The following is a 23,557-nucleotide window of genomic DNA, read 5'->3' on the forward strand; positions in this document are numbered from 1 at the left end:
AAGGGGAGAGAGAGAGGGAGGAGGGAGAAGGGGAGAGAGAGGGAGGAGGGAGAAGGGGGAGAAAGAGAGGGAGGAGGGAGAAGGGGAGAGAGAGAAAAGGGGGAGGGAGGGGAGAGGGAGGAGGGAGAAGGGGGAGAGAGAGAAAAGGGGGGAGAGAGAGGGAGGGAGAGGAATAGGGAGACAGAGAGGGAGAAAGAGGGAGAGAGAGAGAAAAGGGAGAGGAAAGAGAGCGTGGGAGAAAGAGGGAGGGAGAGAGAGAATTGGTTCAACTACCACTATTGACCCATAAAATACACCACCACACAGACATTTATAATCAGGCTGTAGGAAAGTAACATTGCAGATGAATCTCAAAAGTATTTCCTTCACTGAGAGAAGCCACACACACCATATGCTTCCATTTCCAAAAGTATGAAACAGGCTGGAAACACTGACTGACATGGGGAAAGGGGCAGGAGGGACTTCCCAGGCCTTGTTATGGATGGTGATAAATAATGTGATGTGCACAGCTGTCAAATCCATCTACTGGAGTGGTGGCTGCCAGGGTCTGAAAGAAGGAAAATGAGGAGTTGGTGTTTCATGGGGACAGAGTGTCAGTTGTTTTGTTTTTTCTTTTTAAAGTTTAGACAGGGTCTCCCTCTGTCACCCCAGTAGAGTGCAGTGGCCTCATTACAGCACTCTAATTCTTGGGCTCAAGTGATGCTCCTGCCTCAGCCTCCCAAATAGTTGGGACCACAGGCGGTTGTTTATAGAGACGGGATCTCACTCTTGCTCAGGCTGGTCTCACACTGCTCAGCTCAAGCAAACCACCATCACCCCACCCTGCCCTGGCCTCCCAGAGTGCTGGGATTACAGGCATTAGGCCCAAAGCCCCCGCAATGAGCTTTAGTTTTACAAGACAAAAAGTTCTGGATGTGGATGGTGGTGGCAGCTGCACAACGTGACCATGCTTAGTGCCCCTCAAGTGTATGCTTGAAAATGATTAAGATGGTAAATTCTATGTTGTATGCATTTTAGCACAATTAAAAACAATATTTTTTATAACAAATAACCAGGGGAAAAAAAACTTGAACCCCTGAGATGAGCGTTTTATTGAGTTAACTATACCTTGACTTAATGAGAAATATAATGGCACAGATGATTACTACGTAACATTACTTGAAACAAATGAATGCAAATCAATGAGGAAAGAGAACCTCACTTTTCTCTGGGTACAGAAAGGGTGCTAAGAGACTGGACATCCTCCCAGCTGTGGGACAGGCAACGACGGCCTACGGACGGCAGAGGGCGCACGCGAATCGCCTGCCGCAGCTCTGGTCCACCTGCACCCGGGAGCGCAGCTACTGGGCCCGCCCCCGCCCCCGCAGCGCCCTGGGCGCCTCCTCCGTCTCGGGACCGGTGCCAGAGCCCAGCGGCAGGCCCCTTTAGTGTAGAGGCCCCTACTTCTGTGCGGGATGGCGGTCAACTAACCTGGTGTGGGGTTGGCCCCCTACTGACCAACCACTGCAGGGATAGGGGTCCGAAAGTCATTGTCCTCTGTAGAGTGACTACTTTCCTGTCTCTCCAGACTAGTAGGTGGCAAAACTTAAGGTTTTAAGTGCTTATGTGAATGAAAAATGAATACTGCAATTACAGAACAATCACCCTGCCCAGGGCACTCCCCTAGGCAGGGACTGACCAGGCATCCAGGCAAATGTGTGCCACCCTCCCTCCCAAGGAGCTTCAGGTCACCACCTGCCTCCTACTCAGGGCCAGCTAGGGATTGCCCAGGACATAAATAGTGATCTTAAAGAACAATGTATGCTCTCAGGCCACCTGTAGACCCTGACCACATCCTGGCTGGACAGAAGAGGAGCCCCCAGCAACACCTTCTGCCTTTTTCTAGCCACTGAGCTACACATGGGCATGGCAGGGACAGGAAGCCAGGTCAGGCATCAAGCCAAGTGACATCCGCCCCCCCCCCCCCAGCTCCTCTGACAGTGATGACCTCACTCCAGGTCAGGCATCTCCTCCAGGTGAAATCCCTCAGAGGACAGCTCTTACATCTGACGGTGACAATGCCATTCCTAGGTCCAGGTGTGTTGTTGCCTCCTTAGGAATCCGCTCTGGCTGCCTGGTCCCCTTCCCAGGCCACAGCCTCTCTTACTCAGATTTACGTGACCCTTACCCATTGAGACCTGAGGCTCACCTGGTCACACATCTTGGTGTGTGGCACCTGCAGCCTCATGGTTCCCCTCTAGCCATGGCCCCCCTTCTTCTGGGCCCTCTCCTCCCAGGCCCAGGCTGGGGCAGGGAGAAAGGAAAGACTGAAACCCAGTTCCAGTGCTAAATGACCCTTGGGCTCTCAGGGCTTCCTTTGGGGGGTCCTACCCCCAGCCCACCCCATTGTTGGTCTGTGTGCTGGGCCTGACCCTGGGACACTCCACCCCTCACCACCCCACTCCATAGACACACAACCACTGGACTCTTAGGGACGGAGCAGAGCTACAAGCAATTACTAAATTGCCAACTACCTGCAGAGCTGGGATGCTGAAGGTGGCACAGCCTGGTAGGAAGACCAAGCATGGGAACTGGGAGGATGCCAGACATGTCCAGCACCTCCTCCGTCCCAGCCTGTGTGCCCACCTGGCTGGAGGGGACAGGCCAGTTGGCTGGGTGTGCCTGCTTGGCTTTCTGTGATACTTTATTCAACCAGCATTAGTTGAGGGGCACCTCCAACAACCTTCTCCAGAGCAAGGGGCAGTGACCCTCTCAGAGACACAGGGTTACCCCAAGAAGCCTGAGTTGGCTTGGAGACTTGAGGATGGAAGGTGAATTACCCTCCCTTTCCATCATGCAGTGAGGAAGGGGGCAGTCACACCCCCCAAAAACAATTACCTTCAAATTGTCCCAGGGCTCCTGGGCTGCCCTGAACTGGGTCTTTGCGCCCTTCCTCCACCTCTGTCTTCAGAGTCCAGCACCAGGGCCCAGCCCAGAAAAGATCCCGGCAAACATTCGGAGAGTCAACAGGCAGGGACTGCAGGCGCTCCGCTCCCTCACCTCGGCCCCCAGGGGAAGCCCAGGACTTCCCTGCCCGGCTTGCTGTGTTCCTCCCCCCGCACCGCCTCTACATTCGGCCACTGCTCGTGGTCACCTCCTGCGGTGGCCTGACTGCACACTCACTCCAGCATCTGTCCGGCCCCTATATGCTTCTGGCCCACACGTGCCCAGGGTGTAATTACCTGTGTCTTCTTCCTGACCCGGACTCTCGGCGTCCACGCCGCCCTGTTATGTTCCCACTGGGGTCGTCAGGCGGCGGACACCGGACAGCCCGCACAGCACTGTAAGGGTGGGCGCGGGGAGGGCTGTGCAGAGGCAGCTCTTCCGGGGAAGGGTGGAAGGCTGGCTGTCCCGGGGGCTGGCGCCAGCAGAGCCCCAGCGTTCTCAAGACCTACCCCTCGCCCGGAGTTCACAGGATGTGTGACCTGAGGCTAACCACGTCGCCTCTGAGCTTCCAACTGGGTTCCCACCTCCGAGGGTCTTGGAGCGGGGGACGAGGATGCTGCAGGGAAGGGGCCTCGCCCGGCCTGACTCCAGGCAGCGGGCTGGGAAGGCTCTCCTGGAGGCGGCCCTGCGCGGGCAAAGGCTGCGCAAAGAGGGGGAACCGGCGCCAGCCTCGGCGGGCACTCCGCGTCCAGGCCGTCGGGGCTCTGAGCGCGGCGAGGCAAAGGGGTCCTGGGTGGTGGAGAGCCCTGCGGCCAGGAAGGCTTCCTGGAGGTGGCGTCCCTGGGCACAAATCGCCGGCCCACGGGGTCGTGGGCATGGGATGGGCACCGCGTGGCTCCTTTAAGAGACTGGGGCGAGGGCGCAGGGAGGCGGCAGCGAGACCCGCACCCCGGTCCCCCCCGCCGCCGGACGCGGCCTCTCCTCTCCACCCGCAGCCGGGGCTCCGGGTGACGTCACCGGCCCCTGAGCCGCGAGCGCTGATTGGCTGCAGGTGACGTCAGGGGCTTTTTTCGCCGGGCATGACCTCATCCCCACCGGCGGCCCCGCCCTCCGCCCCAGGCCTGTCACTCGCGCCCAGCGCGGTGGCCGAGCCGGCTCCGCGGCCCCCACCCTGCCGGACGCCCGGACGCCGAGCCAGAGCCCACCCGCGCCGGAGCCGCCCGGCCGCGCCCGCCGAGCCGCGGGGCTGGGATGCGCGTGCCCGCCCGCAGTGCGCGCTCCCCGGCCCGAGCGAGCGCTCCCCGCGGCGGCGGCGACGACGGCGACGGCGACGGCGACGCGGCCCGCGCGCTCCCCCGGCCCCTGCCCCGGCCGCGAGGGCCCCCGCTGGGCCCATGGGCAGCGCGGCGCAGCGGGCGCCCTGACCGCGGCGCGGATCCCCGGAGCGCCCCGGAGGCGACTGCGAGCGTGGTAAGCGGGGCTGCCGGGGCCGGGTGGGGCCGGGGGGCGTGAGCGCGGCCGGCGGCGTTGGCTCCGGAGGTGAGTGGCCCTTGACCCCCGCTCGCAGGACGCCGGGCCGGTTAGCCCTGGCCTCGCCTCCCGCAGCGCCTCGCGGACCCGCGCGGTCTATACCCGGTGGCCGCTCTGCAGCCTTCCTGCAGTTTCTCCTTATGGAGGTTGGAGGACAAAATCAAGGACCCGGAGACCCTTTTGAGGCCCAGCGCGGATCTGTCCGAGCCCCAGGCGTCAGCACCCTCGATGGGGCCGGGACCGGAGAAGGTCGCCCCTGGCCCTGAGCCGGCGGGGACAGGCGAAGCCTGGGTCACAGAGGGACGGCCTTTGGCCCGGGAGAAAGGTCTGTCTCCGTGTCCGAGAGATGGGCTGCAGATCTGTCTTCCCAGTCTGGCCAGGCCACCCCGGCACCCCCCACCCCGAGGTGCTCAGCTGCCGCTGCGGAATAAAGACCGTCGCCTGCCTGCGGCAGAGGCGGCCGCTGTGCGGGGGGAGGGGCTGGCACAGCCAGGCTGCCAGCGACAGCCTTCCTAGGCCTCTGCCCACCTTGGGATGGGGCACAGGCGGGAGGGGGCGCCCAAAAGCAGGTCCGGCCCCCACCAGGTCACCCTCTCTGGGAGAATGTGCCTTCTGACTCCCTGCTGCAGCGAGTCCTGGCTTCTGCTGAGGGGAGATGGGCGGGTGGAGCTGTGGTGAGGGCCCAAGGGGTGCTTGGGATGGAGGAGGGGAGTGTGGTGTCTGCAGTGCTGTGTAGCTGGGGAGTGGGATGGGTGCTGAAGGCCAGGGAGCAGCGTTCTTCTCACTCTGTGTCCCTACCTCTGGGGGTCCCAGGCACCAGGCACTTTTGCTCCCAGGGCAGCCCCTGGGATGAGTGTAGCATCCAGGGCTCTGGCTCCTTACCGTGAGGACAGATCATGTGACCGCAGCTGGAAGTTCATCCTGAAGTCTCACTGAAATACCCCCTGCTGCAGTCAGCCTAGGGCTGTGGGAAAGTCAAGGGTTCCTCCCGCCCTAAGCCATAGGAGAGGCTTCTGGGCCCAGGGGCTGCCTCTGGGAAGACAGTTCCATGGACAGAGAAGCAGAAAGTTTTGATAGGGTGAGCCTGTGTCCCAGTCTGAGGCTTCATTGGGCCCAGAAGTTTCACCTGGATAGATGCCTCAAGGGGTATCGGCTGGGGCTGGGAAGGCCCAGGTTTGCCCCTCACAGAAGAAACAGGGCTAGACACTGGCCAGAAAGGCTGCACAGGCTCAGGTGATCCTTCTGGAAGCCCTGGCTGGCTTACGCATGTGGTATGAGGACAGTGACCAGTAGAATCTCTGCAGATCAGCAGGGATGGTACAGGCCAGGTGGGAACAGAGGAAAGGGGGATAGTGTCAGTTTCTGAGGCCCAGTCCAGACCTCATCCCTGGGAGCTGAGTGGGCCTCTTGTCCCCAGGCCAGGGCTGGCTTTGCTTGGCCTTGCCATGGGCCCTGCCAAACAGAGTGAAGTGGTGGAAGAAAAACCCTTCCTGCCCCACTGACCCGCCTGCCCAGGGAGAGCATGAGGACAGAGTGAGCTAGTCCATGTGAACACCTGGGCTCCTGCTTTCCGAGATGCCAACACCAGGCTCTCTCCTGACCTTCTTAGCACAGCAGCATCTCCCCAGAGGTGCCCCTGGGTGGCAGTGGCCCAGCTGCCACCCAGCCCTAGTGCTGACTCTTCCACAGCCCTTTGTCCCATTCACCTGAATGGGACATTGTGTCCTCTGACCACAGCTCTGACTGCTGCCTCTGCAGGTGGCAAGTTCCCCATCCCTAGTTGATCAGCAGAGAGTGACTTGGTGAGGATGCTGTCGTGTATGTGCTCAGGGATGTGAATGTACTTCGGGGAGGCCTTGAGTAGAAGCCCCCCTGTGTGAGGAGGCCCTGGAGCAGGCACCTGGGTTGCATGGCTCCTGGATTCTAGAGGACTTTGGCAAGCAGAGGGTGAGGTTGTGTGTGTGAGTGAGCATGTAAGTGTGTTCTGTGCTCCGCACACTTGTCTATGTACAAGTGCACACAGGAGAGGTGGATTGTGGGTAAGGAGTGAGCCCAGCCCCACGTGTGGAGTCAGTGTGCAAAGGGGTGTGTCCTGGCTGGCACAGAGAGAGGGAGAGAGCTGCATCAGTGCAGCACTAAAACCGGCATGCGTGCACCTGCCGGTGGCTCCTAGGAGAGGTATGCAGACCCTCCCTGGGATGAAGGTGAATGGGCTGAGCCTGTGGGTCCATCCCCACCTGCCCTCCTCCCCAAGCCCCAGGCCCTGGAACTCCAGTTCCCAGGAACCGGTGGGACAAAGACTGGGCAGGAGGGCTTGGGACTGTCAACATCCACATTTTGTTTCCTGTGTTCCCACCTGGCCTGTGCCAGCCCAGCTGGTTTGCTCAAGACTGTCCTAAGTTTCCTGTGGTGCCCTTAACCTGCCAGTGACAGCCCAGTCCATAGCATCTGGGGATGGCCAGAGGTGGGCGGTCTGCCCCCAGAAGCTTTGGGTTCAGGAGACCCAGTGGCTGAGGATGAGCTCTGGGAGGCCAGCACAGGCAAGAAGCCTCCTGTAAGAGGGACGCTCCTTTAGAGAGGGGAGCCCACAAGCTGTGGGGAGTGAGCCTGGTGCAATAGGTGCTGGGACCATGAGGGCGAGGATGAGTAGAAATGGGGTTCCCTGGGCCCGCTGGGGTGGTTGCAGGCCCAGCTCCTGGGCACCTGCTGGACAGCTTGGAAGGTGGGGAGAGGGAGGAGGCAACCTGCCCACTATGCTGCAGAGCCTGCTCTCACTGTGCAGAGCAGTGGTTGCCTGGCACCTCTGCTGTTGCCATGGCTACATCGGGAGCTGCTAACTTGCTAATAAGTCCCCTTTGGCTGCAGATGATAATGCTGTGGTGGTTTCTTCTATCTGAGGGTTGCCTGGGAGGCCAGGGTGGGGCTAGGTGCAGGCCCTGATGCCCACTCGACCCACCCACCCCCTTCTCTGGGCCTCAGGCCCTGCCCCAGGGGTGAGGATCTACCCAGCTGCCCTCCACAGTTGAATTTGCTTCTGTTGGTTTAGATGAGAGGTAACCCACCCCAACTGGTGAAGGGACATTGAGGCGTCTGTCCAAGACCCTCCAGCCTACAGTGCCCATGCTTCACTGTGGCCCTTGGGGTCTGGGTCTCAGAGCTGAGCTGTTTGTCCTTTGTCCAAGGGCAGGAGGCTCTGCTCTGGCCTGCAGGAACCGCTCTTCCCTGGCCCTGGGGACCTGGCGCGACCCTCTCACCACCTTGCACAAGATTCAGGTTAGGACTCAGGAAAAACTCCCCCAAACAGCTCATACGGTATTGAATTGGGGACCCCCTTTGGCATGCAGGTAGTGACCCCCTTGTGTGATGTGGCCCAGGGACAGTAGCCCTGGCCTCGCCTGCACTTCATTCCATAGTGGTGAAGATGGTGCCCAGGCCTGGAGATGGGGGGTCTGTGAGGGTCCCAAGGCCCCACTAACCAGGTGCCATTGTGGCTTCTGGTGGCTGCTATGCTGGCTTTGCTTAAGGTATATCCGAGGTGGGGTTTCCCTGGTCCCTGTGAGGCTAGGAGGAGGCACCCCCCAGAGTGGGGCAAGGGACCTACAGCAGGGTTGCTGGGAACAGTGGGCACAGATGCTGCACAGGGTGGCCAGGATTCCTGGGTGGTAGGGGCCTTAGACCTGCCCCTCAGTGTCCCTCGGATGGGGACCGAGGGAGTACGGGCCTCACCTGCCTTGCATCCACTGCTCTGGGGACTGACTGTCAGTGTCCTGCCTCCCTCAGACTGGGAGCCGACCCAGAGTGGTGGGGGTCCAGACACAGAGGCGACCACTGTCGTCCCTAGCATTGCTGTTTGTGATATGTGAGCACCCCTAGGGTGCCTTCCCAAGCACCGTCTATAGGCTGGGCACCTGCAGAGGGGCCTTTGCCCACTGTGGTCCCCTCTCCGTAAGCCCCAAGGTCTCCTCCCAGGCAGAATTGGGAAGGGAGGGGCCATGCGGGGGTGACCTGTGAGCCTGTCCAGTCTCCCTGAGTATGACTTGGGGTGGACCCCCCCACCCCAAGCCTCAGTTCCCCCATACTTAGAATAGGCTCCTCATCTTGATGAGCCTCTTCCAACTTCATGAGACCTTTAATCATCTAGACTGAGCCCAGGCCTGGGGTCCCCACTCTGCTTCTTGGGGTCTGTGAGTTTGGGGTGGGTCTAGGGGAATGCCAGTCCTGGCAGTTGACAGGGAACATGGAGCTTGACAGGTGGGGGTAGCAGAGGCTGGTCACTGAGCCACAGGAGGGGACTTCTGAGTCCCTAGACCCTAACTACACCTGTTCCCTCCATGCAGCCCTCTGCCCCAAGCCTCTGCAGGCCATGCTGAGCGTTCCAGCACCCTGAGGGTCCCAGCCACACTCACCTTCACCCTAGGGCTGCCCCCACTCCACCCATCCTGGGACCCAGAAGCTCTGGGGATCCGAGGCGTGTGCTCAGACTGGAGTACCCATCCTCACCCTACTCTGAGGGTGAGAAAGACCCCCACAGGGACTGGGCACTTGCTCCCAGACCCCTGGGCAGCAGGCTTGTAGGGTGCTATACCTCAGCCTACAGAACTAGAAACAATGGCAGGAACACAGGAGCCCCCCATGCCCAAGCCCCTGGCCTGCCGGCCCACCTGGCCCACCCACCTCTGGGAGTCCCCTAGTTGGTAGGGCACCCCTGATGCCCACATCTGCCACAGTCCGGATCACTGGTTCATGGAGTGGTCCCTAAGATTCATCTCCAAAGACTGGGCTCCCTGGGGTTGAGCCAGGAAGGGAGAGGCAAGTTCTGGAAGTTCTGGACCTTAGGCCTGATGGGGCTCTGGGGGCTGGGAAGATGTGAAGCCAGAGCTGGGAGAGGCACAGCCAGGGGCAGGACAAAGTGCTCTGGGGTGCCATCCATGCACCCTAGGGACTGAACAGGGTGCCCTGGGACAGGATGGGGTGCCCTGCGATGCCATCCACCCACCCAGTGACAGAAAAGGATACTCTGGATGCCATCCATGCACCCCAAGGCCCAGGCCAGCCCTGAGAACCTGCTCTCTGGGCCCCTGTTGGCCTCCCTGGCCTTGCTCTGTCCACTGGGAGCTGGACCCTGACATGGACGGTGCAAGGGCTGGGAAGAGTCTCTCCTGCAGGCTTTTCCAACTTCATGAGAACTTTAATCATCCAGGGGAGAAGGCCCCATGGGTACATGTGGGCTCATGTCCTGGTGGCCTTGGGTCCTGGCCACGGCCCTTCCAGGGGCCTACAGCACTGCTGACTGCCCTCCTCTCCGCAGGTCTGGCACCATGTGCTAGGTCACACCAGGAGTGTGAGGCCGCACCCCTGGCCATTGGAGCAGCCCCTCCTGACTTCAGGGGTCACCCCACTGCCCAGCTCCCCACCATGGCTGGGGACCGGCTCCCGAGGAAGGTGATGGATGCCAAGAAGCTGGCCAGCCTCCTGCGGGGCGGTCCTGGGGGGCCACTGGTCATCGACAGCCGCTCCTTCGTGGAGTACAATAGCTGGCATGTGCTCAGCTCCGTGAACATCTGCTGCTCCAAGCTGGTGAAGCGGCGGCTACAGCAGGGCAAGGTGACCATCGCGGAGCTCGTCCAGCCAGCCGTGCGCAGCCAGGTACCAGCCCACCCATCCTGTTGGGCTCCAGTCCCCGCCAGAGTCAGAGGCTGAGGAGCCCTCAGGCTGGCAGCCTCCTTCCTCTGCTCTCGAGACCCAACCGGGCTTCCTGGGGTCCCAGCTCATCTCAGTGTTATGGGGCAGTCCCTGAGCCTGTCTTCTGCACATGTGCCTCTCCCTCAGAGACCTCCCTCCCCCCACAGCAGGAGGTATCTCAGCTGTACCACGGGACAAGTGAGGTATGAGCAGGAGGGAGCTCACAGGAGAGAGGCCAGGCCAGGCCCCTCTCCTAGCTCTGCTCCACCCCTGAGAATGCCCCTCAGGATTTCTTTGTAGCCCTGGGGGGAGGGACAGCTTGTTCCTCCCAGGCCCATCAAGTCCAGCTGCTGGGGGTGGGGGGTTAGGGCGACATGCCTAGAGGCTCTTCAGGACGCCTTGGTCACCAACCTGCCTGCTTGGAGCTGGGTGGGATGGCACTTGGCTGGAGCCCCCCACCTCAAGGCCAGAACTGGCTCCCTGCAACCTCCAATGAGGGGGATCTGGTAATTAATTTCCCCCAGCGAGAACTCCTGGTTGGAGTGTGATCCCATTGGCTACTAGTGACATCACCAGCATGGGGCTGGCAGCTCAGCGGGCTTAAGGGCTGAGTGCTTGGGGGGTGGGGCACCAGTGCTGTCTGAGCAAAAGCCCCCAACATCTGGCCCCAAGGCCAGGCCCTGGGGTTGGGGAGGGCAGGAGGAACCAACCCCAGCTTCCAGCTACTGCCTCTGAAATGATACAGGGGCCAGGACGGGGGATCTCCTGCTGTAGCCCTTAGTCCCTGGGTGCTGGGGAAGGAGGAAGGGTCTGGCTCAGCAGTCAGCCCTACTGAGAACACAGACCCGAGGGTAGTTGCTTCCAACATCCCTGCACTCTTCCAAAAGGACATGTTTCCCTTTGTCTCAGCCACCCGGGAGCCAGCCCAGGCCACATCCTTGCCCCCGACCCATGCACCTGCTTGGGCAGGCAGGTGGAGAGTGTGGAGCTTTAAGGCCCCAGGACCCTGTCACTCTCACTTTGTCTCCTCCACATGGGCTTAGCCCCCAGGGACACTCACAGTGTCCATCTCTTCACCCCTGTGTGGCAGTGGATGGTAACACCTGTCTCCTTCCCTATTGTCTGGCCCCATGACCTCTTTTTAGGTCAGCAGGAGCAGACTGGAGCAGGGCAGAGCGGGGCGTCCCACAGGGCCCAGCTGCACACTGACATCTGCCCTTGCTGCCCCCAGGTGGAGGCCACGGAGCCCCAGGATGTGGTGGTCTATGACCAGAGCACCCGGGACGCCAGCGTACTGGCTGCAGACAGCTTCCTCTCCATCCTTCTCAGCAAGCTGGACGGCTGCTTCCACAGTGTGGCTATCCTCACAGGTGGGCTCCCAGCCCTCCCCACTGCCAGCCTGGCTGGGTGGAGGCATTTGGGGAGGCCAGTATCTGCCTGGGTGAGAAGGGGTTCTCAGGGACCCCACACTCAGGACCCTTCCACCACAGGAGGAAACATCCAAAGGCCAGGGATCCAGGCAAGGATGTGGTTCTGTTTGGGAGCCCCCCACCCACCAGAGCTACCTGTCAGAGGGAGGAGGCAGAGGCCCCACCCTCTGGAAACCTCAATCTGTACCAGAGGATCCCCCCAGGGAAATCCTCCTGAAGGCCCAGACGCAGGCAAGTTGCCTAGCAACAGTCTAGTGTTTGAGGCTGCAGCTGGGGTCCAGCAGAAGCCCTCCAGGACTACCTGTGCCCCCAAACTGGAGGCTGGGAAGACCCACACACACTCACACACAGTGCTCCCTGCCATGGCTTCAGGGGCAATAGCTGAGGGCCAGACCCTCCCTGGCCCAGGACAGGGGTCTTGGTTGATGCCCTTGCCATCAGGACTCTGGGGTGGGCAAGGGGAAAGCGTGGAGTATGAACCCTCAATCCCCCCACAGTGACAGAGTGCCCTGAACTCTGCCACCTGCAGACATAGGGCGGGGTTGATGGGCAGCCTGGTGGGCCCTGGGGACTAGTGTCCCATGGGAGCAGGGACCAACCAGCCTGTGAGGGAGGCCCCAGGGGGTGTCAACTGCCTTGGCCACCTGTACCCAGCTCTGGAGGGCACCTAGGAGGCTTGCGGGGGATGGTTTAGGATGGTGTGTGGGAACATGGGCTGCCCTCTCTCCATGCATGTGTGGGCATGAGCTGAGCACCCATGTTTCTGGATTGGCACAGGCAGAGGGTGTCTGGTAGCTGGCCTGTGTGCCCATGAGCATCTGGACTGGTCCTGAGCCTGTCAGATGGGATTTGGGATTTACGCACACATATGGGCACTCTTAGGACCAGAGGGCAGAGGCAGGCAGGGTTCTGATGGACATCACCCCACCCCTGACTCTAGTCAGGCCCTAGAGAGAACAGAGAGTACAGCATGAGGTCCCCTGCAGTGGACAGGGAGGAGGAAGGGAGGTGAACACCCAACCTGCTGTCAGGGGAACCTGTGGGCTGTGGCCTCAATGGTGATAACACTCACCTGCTTTTCCAAGGCTGGTGCCTGGACTTGCAGAGCCTGGAGTCTCCCCCATTTCCATGGGCCCCCAAGGTCACACTTGCTTCGGAGACCAGGAGCTAACACGGCAGAATTTTGGTCGAGGTCTGCAAAACTGGCCACTGAGCTGGGCCAGGGATGAGGGCAGAGACCAGGCTTCTCTGTCTCTGGGCATCACCCTGGTCCCTGGTGGCCTCTCCTGCAGACCAGGGCAGAAAAGAAGACCAGGTTCCCTGGGCCTGAGCCCTTGCCTGAACCTCCTCACCTCCTCCAGTGGGAGAAGGCAGGCCTGAGCTCAGGGTCTCCAGTCCAGGATGGACTGACTGGGGCTGGAAACAGCAGTCCACCTGTGGCGGGGGCTATGTCCCTAGAGGCATGCTAGGCCCTAGTGTCCCTAGTCGTTCTCTCCTGGCCTTACAAAGGTGGGGGGTGGGGTTCCCCAGTTTCCGTTCCCAGTCAGGGGTCAGCCCAGTCAGCCCACATGTGATCAGGTCCACTCTCATGTTGTATTCGTGGTCACTGTCTTTTTGGAGCCTCACAAACATGCCATGGGGGAGGCGAAACCAGGAGGCAGGCCAGAGGCGTGTTCAGCCTGCCCATAGTCATTGAGTCAGACCTGGCTGAGATTCAGCAGAGGGGATGTGCATGGAAGCCAACAGGCACACACCAGCCACGTGTGGAGTGAGCTCTGTGACAGGGCTTCCCTGTTCCTTGTCCTCCCCTGCTGGGTGGAGCAGAGCTCTGACCAACCACAAGAGCACCACAGGGCAGGCCAGTCCCCGTGGGTGATGTCAGGTTGCAGACTCACAAGCCTTTTCCACCTGGTCCTGGCACCCAGGCCTGGGGCTCCAGCCAGCAACAGGCAGGGAGAGATGCCTTGGCACAAGAGGGGAGGAGGAAGGTGTGGCCTGAGGCCAGGCCACAGGCATGGAGGGAGAGATGAAGGCCTCTTCCCTCAGGCTATGGGATCCACACTCTCAACAGGGGGTCCCTTGGTCTCTGAGCAGACCCTGCCTGGACCCAGCACGTGCTGTGCTGACCACCTCTTCCTGTCAGCTGGGCCAGCCCTTCATTCTGCATGAGGAGGACAGTGGGCATCTGTACAGGCTATGGGTGGGTGGCAGCGCACACCCCACTGTGGCATGAGCAGCATCCAGCTCGGCATGCTCCTGGCCCTGCTTGGGTCCAGGCTGGGTGTGGCTGGGCCACAGCGATAGATGGGGAGCCCTGGGCACTCTCCTGCCTGCCTGATGAGTGCCTTCCCTGCAGGGGGCTTTGCCACCTTCTCCTCCTGCTTCCCTGGCCTCTGTGAGGGCCGGCCTGGAGCTCTGCTGTCCGTGAGCCTCTCCCAGCCTTGCCTGCCTGTGCCCAGTGTAGGTCTGACGCGCATCCTGCCTCACCTCTACCTGGGCTCTCAGAAGGACGTCCTGGACAAGGTGTGTAGGGCCAGAGGTGAAAGTGGGGGGAGGTAGGATGGGGCCAGGTTTGGGAGAGCCTGGGGGAGGTCCTGGGGAGCCAGGCCTCTATCCCTAGGGCCACAGCAGGGCTTCAGGGAGGGGCCCAGCAGGGCTGGGTCAGAAGTAGTGGCCCCACATGCCAAACTGCTAGTGTCACTGGGCCCCTGGCCAGCTCTGAAAGAATCTTGTGTTTTAAAAATGGTGATGGAAAAGGGCAAAGCCACCGCCCATGCAACCTAAATTCCTGGGAGCCCAGGGCACGCTGTGGGCGGGGCTCTCAGGAGTTGCACAGTGCCCAGCCCAGCTGCAGGCTGCAGGGAGGAGGAGACTGGTGCTTCTCCTGGGAGCAGGGGGCTTCTCTTTTTTTGCCACCCTCTTCCAATGTGCCCTGCCCTCCCCTCCCTCCAGGACCTGATGACCCAGAATGGAATAAGCTACGTCCTCAACGCCAGCAGCTCCTGCCCCAAGCCCGACTTCATCTGCGAGAGCCGCTTCATGCGCATCCCCATCAACGACAACTACTGTGAAAAACTGCTGCCCTGGCTGGACAAGTCCATCGAGTTCATTGGTGAGGTGGAGGCAGTTGGGGTGGTGGCCGGGAGGGTGCAGCCCCCAGATGGGGTGTGGAGGGGCTGAGCAGTCTCAGTTCTCACCAAATCCCTGTGGTTCACCTGCCCCCAGATAAAGCCAAGCTATCCAGCTGCCAAGTCATCGTCCACTGTCTGGCTGGCATCTCGCGCTCTGCCACCATCGCCATCGCCTACATCATGAAGACCATGGGCATGTCCTCAGACGATGCTTACAGGTACCCTGCTTCCCTCTGGCGGTGTCTTTCGCCGGCCCCTCCCTTCCGTGGTCTTACCCCCTCCCCCCGCCCCCAATTCTGGCCGCAAGAGAATGGCCCAAGGTTAGGGCGCCCTGACAAGGGAGGTGAGCCCAGGCCCAGCCCCAGCACACCTCTGCATGTGCCCAGGGGAGGCAGAGCGAGTCGCGGGAGTCGGGAGGCAGCCTCCCCACCGACCGTGCTCTGTGCAGGTTTGTGAAGGACCGTCGCCCGTCTATCTCGCCCAACTTCAATTTCCTGGGGCAGCTGCTGGAGTATGAGCGCAGCCTGAAGCTGCTGGCAGCCCTGCAGGGCGATGCGGGCTCCCCCTCCAACCCTAAACCCGCGGAGGCCCCACTGCCGCAGCTGCCGCCACCTACCTCAGACGGCGCCGCCCCGGGGAGCGCCGCAGCCCCCGCAGCCAGGGAGGGCGCCCCTGGTGCCTGCGTGGAGCCCCCAGCGCCCGCCCCGGCCACCAGCGCGCTGCAGCAGGGCCTGCGCGGCCTGCACCTCTCCTCCGAGCGCCTCCAGGACACCAACCGCCTGAAGCGCTCCTTCTCCCTGGACATCAAGTCGGCCTACGCCCCGAGCCGGCGGCCCGACGGCCCCGGCCCCCCCGACCCCGGCGAGGCCCCGAAGCTCTGCAAGCTGGACAGCCCGTCCGGGGGCGCGGTGGGCCTGCCTTCGCCCGGCCCCGACAGCCCGGAAGCGGCCCCGGAGGCGCGCCCTCGGCCCCGCCGGCGGCCCCGGGCCCCCGCCAGCTCCCCCGCGCGCTCCCCAGCTCACGCTCTCGGTCTGAACTTCGGCGACGCGGCCCGGCAGACTCCGCGGCACGGCCTCTCGGCGCTGTCGGCGCCAGGGCTGCCTGGCCCGGGCCAGCCGACCGGCCCCGGAGCCTGGGCGGCGCCACTCGACTCCCCGGGCACCCCGTCACCCGACGGACCCTGGTGCTTCAGCCCCGAGGGTGCTCAGGGGGCGGGTGGCGCCCTGTTCGCGCCCTTCACCCGGGCGGGCGCGCAGGGACCCGGAGGCAACGGCGACCTGCGGCGGCGGGAGGCGGTGCGGGCCGAGCCCCGGGACGCGCGAACCGGCTGGATAGACGAGCCGGGCCCGGAGACGCAGTTCAAGCGCCGCAGCTGCCAGATGGAGTTTGAAGAGGGCATGGCAGAGGGGCGCGCTCGCGGTGAGGAGTTGGCTGCCCTGGGCAAGCAGGGGAGCTTCTCTGGCAGCGTCGAGGTCATCGAGGTGTCCTGACCCGTAGGGCCCTGGCTCCTCCGCTGCTCTTGGCTCCGCCGCCAGCAGCTGGCCGTTATAAATATATATTATATATAATGCAAAGAAAGGTAAATGGTTTTACTGCGATTTTTATCGAGAAGTAAATATTTCGATTTTTTTATTTATTTGAGCTGTTCATTCTGGCAATGATCTGGCAACATGCCGGGTGGTCCTCGGAGCTCTATTTTTACTGTCTGGTATTTAACTGAAACATGTTTCTAAGCAATATGAGGCCACCTTCAGTAGCAAGCTGGGGTGCCAGGCCTGGAGTCTCCTCCCCAACTCCGCAATCCCAGGAAACACTGCTGACCTTTGCAAAGAGACTGCCAAGCTTTCAGCTTTTGTGCACTTTTACATAAGAAAAAGGGGGAAAAAAGGAAAAAAAAATTTCTTTACCACAAACTGAGCCGCAGAACCTCTCTTCCCTCGACCCCCACCTCCCCACCACCCCCCCCTTCTCCACCCTCCCTCTTCTCTCCTCTGCACCGTTCTCTGGTTCCACACCAAAGCCGTAGGTTTGGGGATGGGCCCAGGAGCTGGTGTGCCCCTAGGAGGCGCTGCCAGCCCCTCCTCCAGCTCTGGGACCAAATCTTGGTGGCATGGAGGGTACCCTCCATATTCACCACTCTAGAACTTTTCCCTGGCAGGTGTGGACAGGCGTTTGGCCCAATGGGGCAGGGGTTTAAGAGATCCTGGAGTAGAACAGAGTGGGGCCCCGGAAGGGGGGTCTGGATGTCAGATGACACAGATCCCCGGGGCAGGGACGGGGTGAAAATGTTCCCACTCCTGCAGGAGCCAGGTTCAGTTTCCCAGACTGCTTAGCTTAGAAAGTCTGTTCCTAGGAAGCTGCTTCCCTCCCTCTCCTTTGCTACATCCCAGAGCCCCCTGCAGGGCAGGGAGCACACCTGCAGGAGAGGAGCTCAGCCTCAGGAGGTCCCAGGCAGAGGGTCTTGCTAGCCAGTGTTGGCTCCACTGAAGAGGGAGCTGCCAGCCCAGGTGTTGAGGAGCGGACTTAGGGCTTGTCTTGGGCTCTTATGTCCATCCAACCCCACCTCAAGTCCCAGGCAGGACTTGGAATTCAGGTGTCTGTACATTGATGGGCTCTGTGAGCAGGTACTGCCTTGCTTAGGGCGCTAAGGCCTGCCTTCCCACTGTGCTTCCGGGGGCTGGGGGTCCAGAACTTTGGGACAGCCATCTCAAGGCAGATAAAGACCTCTTTGTCTGCCCCAATCCCCATGGGGGCCTCTTAGGAGAGGAAACCTCCTATACCCTTTTCCCAGGGCCTCTCCTACATCTTCAAGGGGACATGCCAGCTCCCACCCCTAGGTAGATTTTTTGCCCATGTGGGCCGGCCCAGGGGTGAGGGCAGGAGAAGAACCCGGCTGCCTTGGCCCCACATCTACCTGGGTCATTGGGACCCAAACTTTTGGGGGGCATATGTCCCTCATCCTTCAGATGTCCTGGAGACTAGCAGTGGGGTCAGTCACCTTGCAGAGATGCCAGGGGCAGGAGGGGCCTGGGAAGGACCACTCCTGAAGCCAGGCAGGAGGAGCTGCCCATGCAGACTGTTTTCTTCTTTCTATTTGTTCTTCTTTTGGCCCCCAGCCCTCTGTCCCTGTCAATCCTCTTTTAAGCAAAAGTCCTGTTCCTATTCCCTTTGTCCCAGCCCTGTTCTCCAAAAAATAAGCTATCGTTGTTGTATTTGCAATCTATGGATTAGAGGTTTAAGTATTTATTATTGGTTAATTATTATTAATTATGTAAATTTGCCTTCTGTTTGTTGCGTTGGGTTTCTGAGGTGACCTGGGTGTGGAGGATGCACTGGCTCCCCCCTCCTCACCTCCCATCCCTGTGCTGTCTGGGAGACAGTTTTGGGGCCACTGGTTGGGCCCCAAAACTCAGGATGCAGGTCCCATGACCCCAAATTCTCCCCTGTCCTGTCTCCAGGGCTGCCAGTGTCACTGTGGCCCCTGTCCTGGGGCATCTAGGGCCTGTCAAATTCAGTCTGTCTCTGCGCTTGCTGGTGAGCCATTGGTCACCCCAAAGGGGATGGCTGACACAGGGAGGAAAGCCTTGTCTTAGCTGCTGCCGCCTCTGTGTGCTGGGTGAGCCGGGCAAGGGCCCTTTCCATGTTGCTTCCCCCCTCTCCTGTCCAGTATGGAGGGGCTGCTGACTCCTTCAAGCCTCTCGGGCCCCTCCTGGCCCTCTGCCTAGCCACTGCCTGGCACTGGGGTTGCCCCATAAGGGGTGCGGCCCCCTTCTGTTATTTGCTGGAAAGTCCAGCAGAGGAGAGGCAGCAGGTCCCCCAGCCAAGCCCCAGCCCACTCCCCTCTCTGCCTCAGAGCCTCCCTCCCAGTGGGCCACACTTCCAGGTCCTAGACCTGTCCCCTCCTTTTGTATTTGGAAATAATGTGTTGTAATAAATTCTGAGATGGACCTTTTCCCCTGGCCTCTGGCTGCCTGTTTCTTCAGACTGGTGGGTGGTGGGCAGAGAGGCTGGTGGTGGTGGGGGGCAGTTGTTGGGGCTCCCTGAGACCAGGAGCCTGGAAATCTGGGTCAGACTGACCAGATTAGCAGGTGAGCAGGGTGGAATGTTGGGACCCTGCAGGGGGCTAGGCAGGTAGTAGGTTATCAGCTGCACCCCTAGGATGTAAAGCTCTCTTGTTTATGTTTGTAAGTTTAAGGAACTCAAACTATGAGTGCTATACCCAGCGTTCATTTTGCTGCCACCTCCCTACCCCCCAGCCCTACTGTGAACAGCCCATTCCTCCTTGTAGGCCTGCTCTATGTGCGTGTGTACAGGAGCATGTCTGAGGTGTATCTGCAGCTAGGTTTTCAAATGTTATTTATTTAACATGTGCGTGTGGTACAGGGGTACAAGGCACACAGCATCTGTGGGAAGTACTGATGTATGCTTTCTGGGCCACCAGGCTTCTCTCCTGGAGGCAGCCCTGGCCAGCCTGCAGACCCCACCTGTCAGCGCATACCAGCTGTGAGGTGTGCTGCACACAGTCAGCAGCTGTGCAGTGGTGAGCATCCTCACCCCATTCCCACACAATAGATTTTTACACTAGGTTTTTGGGGTCACTTCAATATCTGCCTGGTTATTATTGGGACAGCACCCATGTACTGAGCGCTCACTGTGCAACAGGCACAAGTTTCTAGTTAGGCCCTACAGCTCCCTGGCTAATGTGGCTTCCTCTAGGCCTGGACTATGTCTCCAGGGACCTCCCAAACCAGTGACACTGGCCAGACGTGTGTATACCAGCTGTGCCTCAGGGGATGGGAGCAGGGAGTAATAGGGCCTGGCCAGCCCCTCTTGGGGGCTGGGAAAGAAGGTAGGTCCTTGAATCCCCAATCCTTAAGAGTCCTCACATAGGCTGGGAGCCAAAAGCATGGGCTGACGCTCCAGTAAGGCTATTTTTAGCTCAGGACTGGCTATTTATAACTCTGGCAGCTCCTAGGAGTCAATAAAGCCCAGGACTGGACAAAAGCTGATGGTTGTCTCAATCTCCCCCCCTTCCCCTCCCAGCCCACTGATGCACTTGAACACCTGCAGCTGCAGGAGTGGGTGACAGGGCCTTAACTGGGATGACCAGCTGGGCACAGGAGGCCTCAGGACCCGGGGGCAGTACAAGACTCCAAATGAGGTGGGGATCTCGTCCCCCAACTTAGCCAGGGCCCTAGAAATCAACTTGAGCAAGAGCTGGACAAACTGGGCTGAGAAGCAGGAGATGAGTACCAGTGGGCTGAATTCAGCTGCCGCACAGCCAAATACCCTTGCCCCACAAGGTCCCCTAAAGGCCTGATGCCTATTCCCATATCTGTGTCTCCCTCACCCCAGGCCAAGAGCTTTAGGCACTAGATGGGCCTTGGATGGGTGGGTAAATGGGTAAGTGGACAGGTGGAGGGTGGATGGAGGAGTGAGTGATTAGGTGACAGGTGGATGGGTAATGAGGGAGTAGATGGATGGACGGGTGGATGGATGGATGGGAAAATGGGAGGGAGGTGGGTGAGTAATACGGTTATAGTGCATCCTACACTTCTGCTAGTCTGCCTCACATTAACACTGTGTACATGCCTCCATCCTCCCACTGGACTGTACATAGGCACCTGGTCCTTGCATAAAGAAGGCATCCAGTCCTGGATTTGGGTACCACTGTAGAGATTCAGTTCAACCCTCTCCAAAGCTCAGTGAGAGGAGCAGCATGTCCAATGTTCATCAGAGAGGCAGGGACAAAGTTGGGGCTGGATTTGGTTCCTCACTGCCCAAGCACTCCTCCTCTGCCCACTGGGCAGCCCTTCAGGCCTTTTCCAGCTCAGACTATCCTTCTGTAGGTGGATTCATTGGGGTGCTTCTGAGGCTCAGGGCTTCAGGAACTTGGAGCAGAAGAAAAGGAAGAGGGCCAGTCTCAGAAAGGCTTCTAGGAAGAGAGAGGATTCAGAGGGTCTGGGGGTAAACATGGGGGGGGGGGCGCGGCACTGCGAAGGCCATGGTGTAAGAGGAGGAGTAGAGGTTGAGTGCAGAGCTGGGAGCCAGGCAGTAGCTGACAGCCCCCAGCCAAGGTGAGATTTGATGGGGGTGTGGTGTAGCTCTGAATGGAATGGGGGTGGTGGTGTCAGCTCTCCTGCAGAAGAGTGTGTAGGGGATGTTGCCACGAAGGAGAAGATATGGGGCCTCTGAGAGGTCTGGACAATGGGCATGGTCCTAGTCCTCCAGGAGGGAGCTTCACAGGTGAGTGCACAGGGGCTGAATGCTCAGCCTGGGCTCAGGGTGCCAGCCCTGCTGACAGATCTCTTTCTTCCTGGCAGAGGGGTGAGATCTAGACTAGTAAGGCAGACCACAATTCCAAGGTCTCTTCTGGCCCTTAGGTTTGGAGGTCTCCAGATGCAGGGTCCTTTATTGAAGGAGAGGCCAGGCCCTAAGGATGTGATGGCGGCCTTATGGAAGCTGTGGTCCCCTGAATGTGACCAGAGTGGTGTCCTGGCAGGGCTGGGGGGAAAGGCATGTGCCACAGAACAGAGTGACGCCAGCTAGGCCTCTCTTTGTTGAACACTAGCAGGTATCTGGGCGAGAAGCCCCCTTGGCCTTTCCAAACTGAGCAAGGGCTGGTGTTGCTTCAGAACTTCCCAATGGGGAGGAGAGGTGGTCTCAGGGACAGAAGAGGTATGGGAGCTGAACTGGAGTGAGTGAAGAGGCTTCAGTGAGGTGCAAGTTGGGAGGCGAGGACCCTGTGAAGTGAGAAGAAGGGCTGAGCCAGGCTCCTGAGAGTGGCAGAAGCCAAGGGGTGCAGGTCCTGGGAGTCTCACCCTGTCTTTCCAAACAGCCATGGTGGAAATGGAGGAGCCCAGCAAGAGGAAGTGCTGGGAACTGCAGGGGAAGGTGCCTCTCACCCCTTCCTCAAGGGCACCAGCCCTATCCCCCCTCCATCTCTGCTCATGTGGCCAGGAGGGCACCCTCCACCACACATCTGGGGCCACCTAGTAGGGCAGGTGACTGCTTGAGAAGGGGGATGTGCCGAGTGTGGGTTTGGCACTGACACAATTAGCCCACAGCGCCATAAATAGCCAGGACGGCTTGAAAGTGTAGGAAGGGCAAAGGCGAGTGGGAGGGGCAGGAGTCTGGGAGCAGGCTGGGAGGCGGTTGCACCTGAGCCCCTGACGCCAGAGGAGGAAAGCGGCCCATTCCAGGCGCCCATCTCCGACCCCATCTCACGGGTGTTTGCCCCCGAATCGTTTAGGTAGGCTGATCAAAGTCAGGAACTCTGCCCGCCACGCAGGGCAGTGACTCGATGCGGGAAGGGTGAGCTCCCAACTCTCGGTCCTCCGCTCTGGATCCTCTGCAGGGCAGCGGCCCCTCCTCCTGTTGCCCCCACGACCAACAGAAAGAAGATTCAGTGTTTCTCCCCTCTTCCCACTCCTGCCTTCGCCCGGCCTCCCTCCCTGACAAGCCCCTGCCCCAGGAGACGCTTCCACCCCCTCGCATAGTCCCTAGGGTTAGGGTTAGGGCCAGGGCCAGGCAGTGGTGTAGGGGTTCCCGGAGCACCGGTGGCTGGAGTGGGAGGAGCCGCGTCTGGGCTCCCCCGGGAGCGCCTGCTCACTCTCCAGCCCCAGGGATCCCCCCCGCAGCGCAGAGCCTTCCCAGGCCAAGCGCGCCCCCGTCCGCAGCCCGGGGCCCCAGGGCCTGGATCCTGGCGCTCGCAATGACCTCATGCCCGGCTGGGCCGAGCCCGGCCCTTCATCCTCAAAGCGCCGCTGCCCCTCCACTCGCCGTCCCGCTCGTCCCTCTCAGGCTCCGGTCCTGGTCCTGAGGCTCGGGGACGGCCTGTTCTGAGCCGCAGCCCGTGGGGGCGCGGCCCGGGGTCCTGGGCCCAGGTGAGGAAACGTCTGCCAGCGCGGGAGGGCCCACGGCCACAGCGCGCGCAGGTCTTCCGTGCCGGGCTCAGACCTGGCTCGCTCCGCACCGGCTCCCCGCGACCCAGAGCCAGGCCGCCTGGCAGCGCCCTCTGCTGTTCCGCGGGCCTCCCCGCCCCTGCTCCCGGGCCAGTCCCGGCCTCAACCCTGCACAATCCGCACCTGCTCTGGGGCTGGCGGTCCCGCTGGAAGGCCAGCTGCACCTACGGCCGCAGGGGCGTGAACACCGCATATGCAACTGCGCAGCCGCACGTCGGGCCGCTACTCCTCCTTGCCTTTCAGACCTAGAAATGACTCCCTTTCCTGCTCCTGCTGTGTGTATGTGTGCGCGCGCGCGTGGTTTTTCCAGTAACTGACTTGTATTGGAGTCCCCTATACTGGGATCCACGCGAGCAGCCCCCAGAAGCGCCCGTGTAGTGGGTCACCATGAGGCCAGTGCTTCCTGTGACAGGTGTGTGCAGGAGATGCCATGGCTCAGAGGCAGGCATATGAGAGAGGGCTTGAGGGGTAAGAGCAGGAGTTCTCCAGGAGGAGCAGTGTGAGCAAAACCCCAGAATTCAAAGGGCCTTCTGCTTCCAGCCACATTAGCCATTGCTGGCCAGGCCTGAGCCCTGGGCTGGGTGTCTCTCTGGGTGCGTGGACAGAAGCTTGAACTGTGTCCTGAGGACCCTGCCTTGGAAAGAGCAATTAATTGAGGGCTGGTCCTGCAGAAAAGAGAGGTGTTGGTAAACTCCCCTCTCACTGGGGGGCCAGGAAGGGTGGTCAGAGGGTCAGTGATATCTCTGCTTGGAGGTGTGGCCTATAGGTGACCCTAGGGGGCCTCACAGGGCTGCCCACCCTGATTTTCCCTGCTGTGCTGCACCCCCTGCAGGCAGGGCCACCTCCGCAGCCTCATGCCTGGTCTGTGTTTGCAGGTGACCGGCATTTAGCAAGG

General features: G+C 60.6%; 1 protein-coding gene and 1 long non-coding RNA gene across 7 annotated transcripts; one reads left to right on the forward strand and one right to left on the reverse strand.

Annotated features, from left to right (window-relative positions):
- Nucleotides 1–3,967: 3,967 nt before the first annotated feature.
- On the forward strand, nucleotides 3,968–16,576 carry DUSP8 (dual specificity phosphatase 8). Of its 5 annotated transcripts, none has more exons than XM_053561547.1 (8): nucleotides 3,968–4,395; nucleotides 7,643–7,728; nucleotides 9,764–10,101; nucleotides 11,369–11,507; nucleotides 13,924–14,090; nucleotides 14,520–14,679; nucleotides 14,793–14,916; nucleotides 15,147–16,576. In XM_053561547.1, the coding sequence occupies exons 3-8, from the start codon at nucleotides 9,871–9,873 to the stop codon at nucleotides 16,186–16,188; spliced, it is 1,863 nt and encodes a 620-aa protein (XP_053417522.1). In that variant the 5' UTR covers nucleotides 3,968–4,395; nucleotides 7,643–7,728; nucleotides 9,764–9,870; the 3' UTR covers nucleotides 16,189–16,576. The 5 variants fall into 5 exon arrangements, with proteins under 5 accessions (XP_053417522.1, XP_053417519.1, XP_053417523.1 ...); XM_053561544.1 differs by having other exon boundaries at nucleotides 4,059–4,395; nucleotides 7,638–7,728; XM_053561548.1 differs by lacking the exon at nucleotides 7,643–7,728 and having other exon boundaries at nucleotides 4,263–4,395.
- A 2,462-nt stretch (nucleotides 16,577–19,038) lies between these two features.
- On the reverse strand, nucleotides 19,039–22,900 carry LOC128565237 (uncharacterized). Of its 2 annotated transcripts, none has more exons than XR_008374230.1 (3): nucleotides 22,786–22,900; nucleotides 22,418–22,574; nucleotides 19,039–22,072 (listed from the first exon to the last, which is right to left on the reverse strand). It is a non-coding gene; the product is annotated as an uncharacterized LOC128565237 (long non-coding RNA). The 2 variants fall into 2 exon arrangements; XR_008374231.1 differs by lacking the exon at nucleotides 22,786–22,900 and having other exon boundaries at nucleotides 19,039–21,441; nucleotides 21,860–22,072; nucleotides 22,418–22,662.
- Between the last annotated feature and the right edge of the window lie 657 nt (nucleotides 22,901–23,557).

This window comes from Nycticebus coucang, chromosome 14, assembly GCF_027406575.1.
Source record: "Nycticebus coucang isolate mNycCou1 chromosome 14, mNycCou1.pri, whole genome shotgun sequence".
Taxonomy (NCBI): Eukaryota; Metazoa; Chordata; class Mammalia; order Primates; family Lorisidae; genus Nycticebus; species Nycticebus coucang.

What these genes read in the sequence shown, in the direction of transcription:
- DUSP8 (XM_053561544.1), top strand. Translation starts at nt 4,177, where the DNA reads ATGCGCGTGCCCGCCCGCAGTGCGCGCTCCCCGGCCCGAGCGAGCGCT. An exon ending in AGAAGGACGTCCTGGACAAG is followed by an intron (nt 14,091 to 14,519) that starts GTGTGTAGGGCC and finishes CCCTCCCTCCAG; the next exon opens with GACCTGATGACCCAGAATGG. An exon ending in CAAGTCCATCGAGTTCATTG is followed by an intron (nt 14,680 to 14,792) that starts GTGAGGTGGAGG and finishes ACCTGCCCCCAG; the next exon opens with ATAAAGCCAAGCTATCCAGC.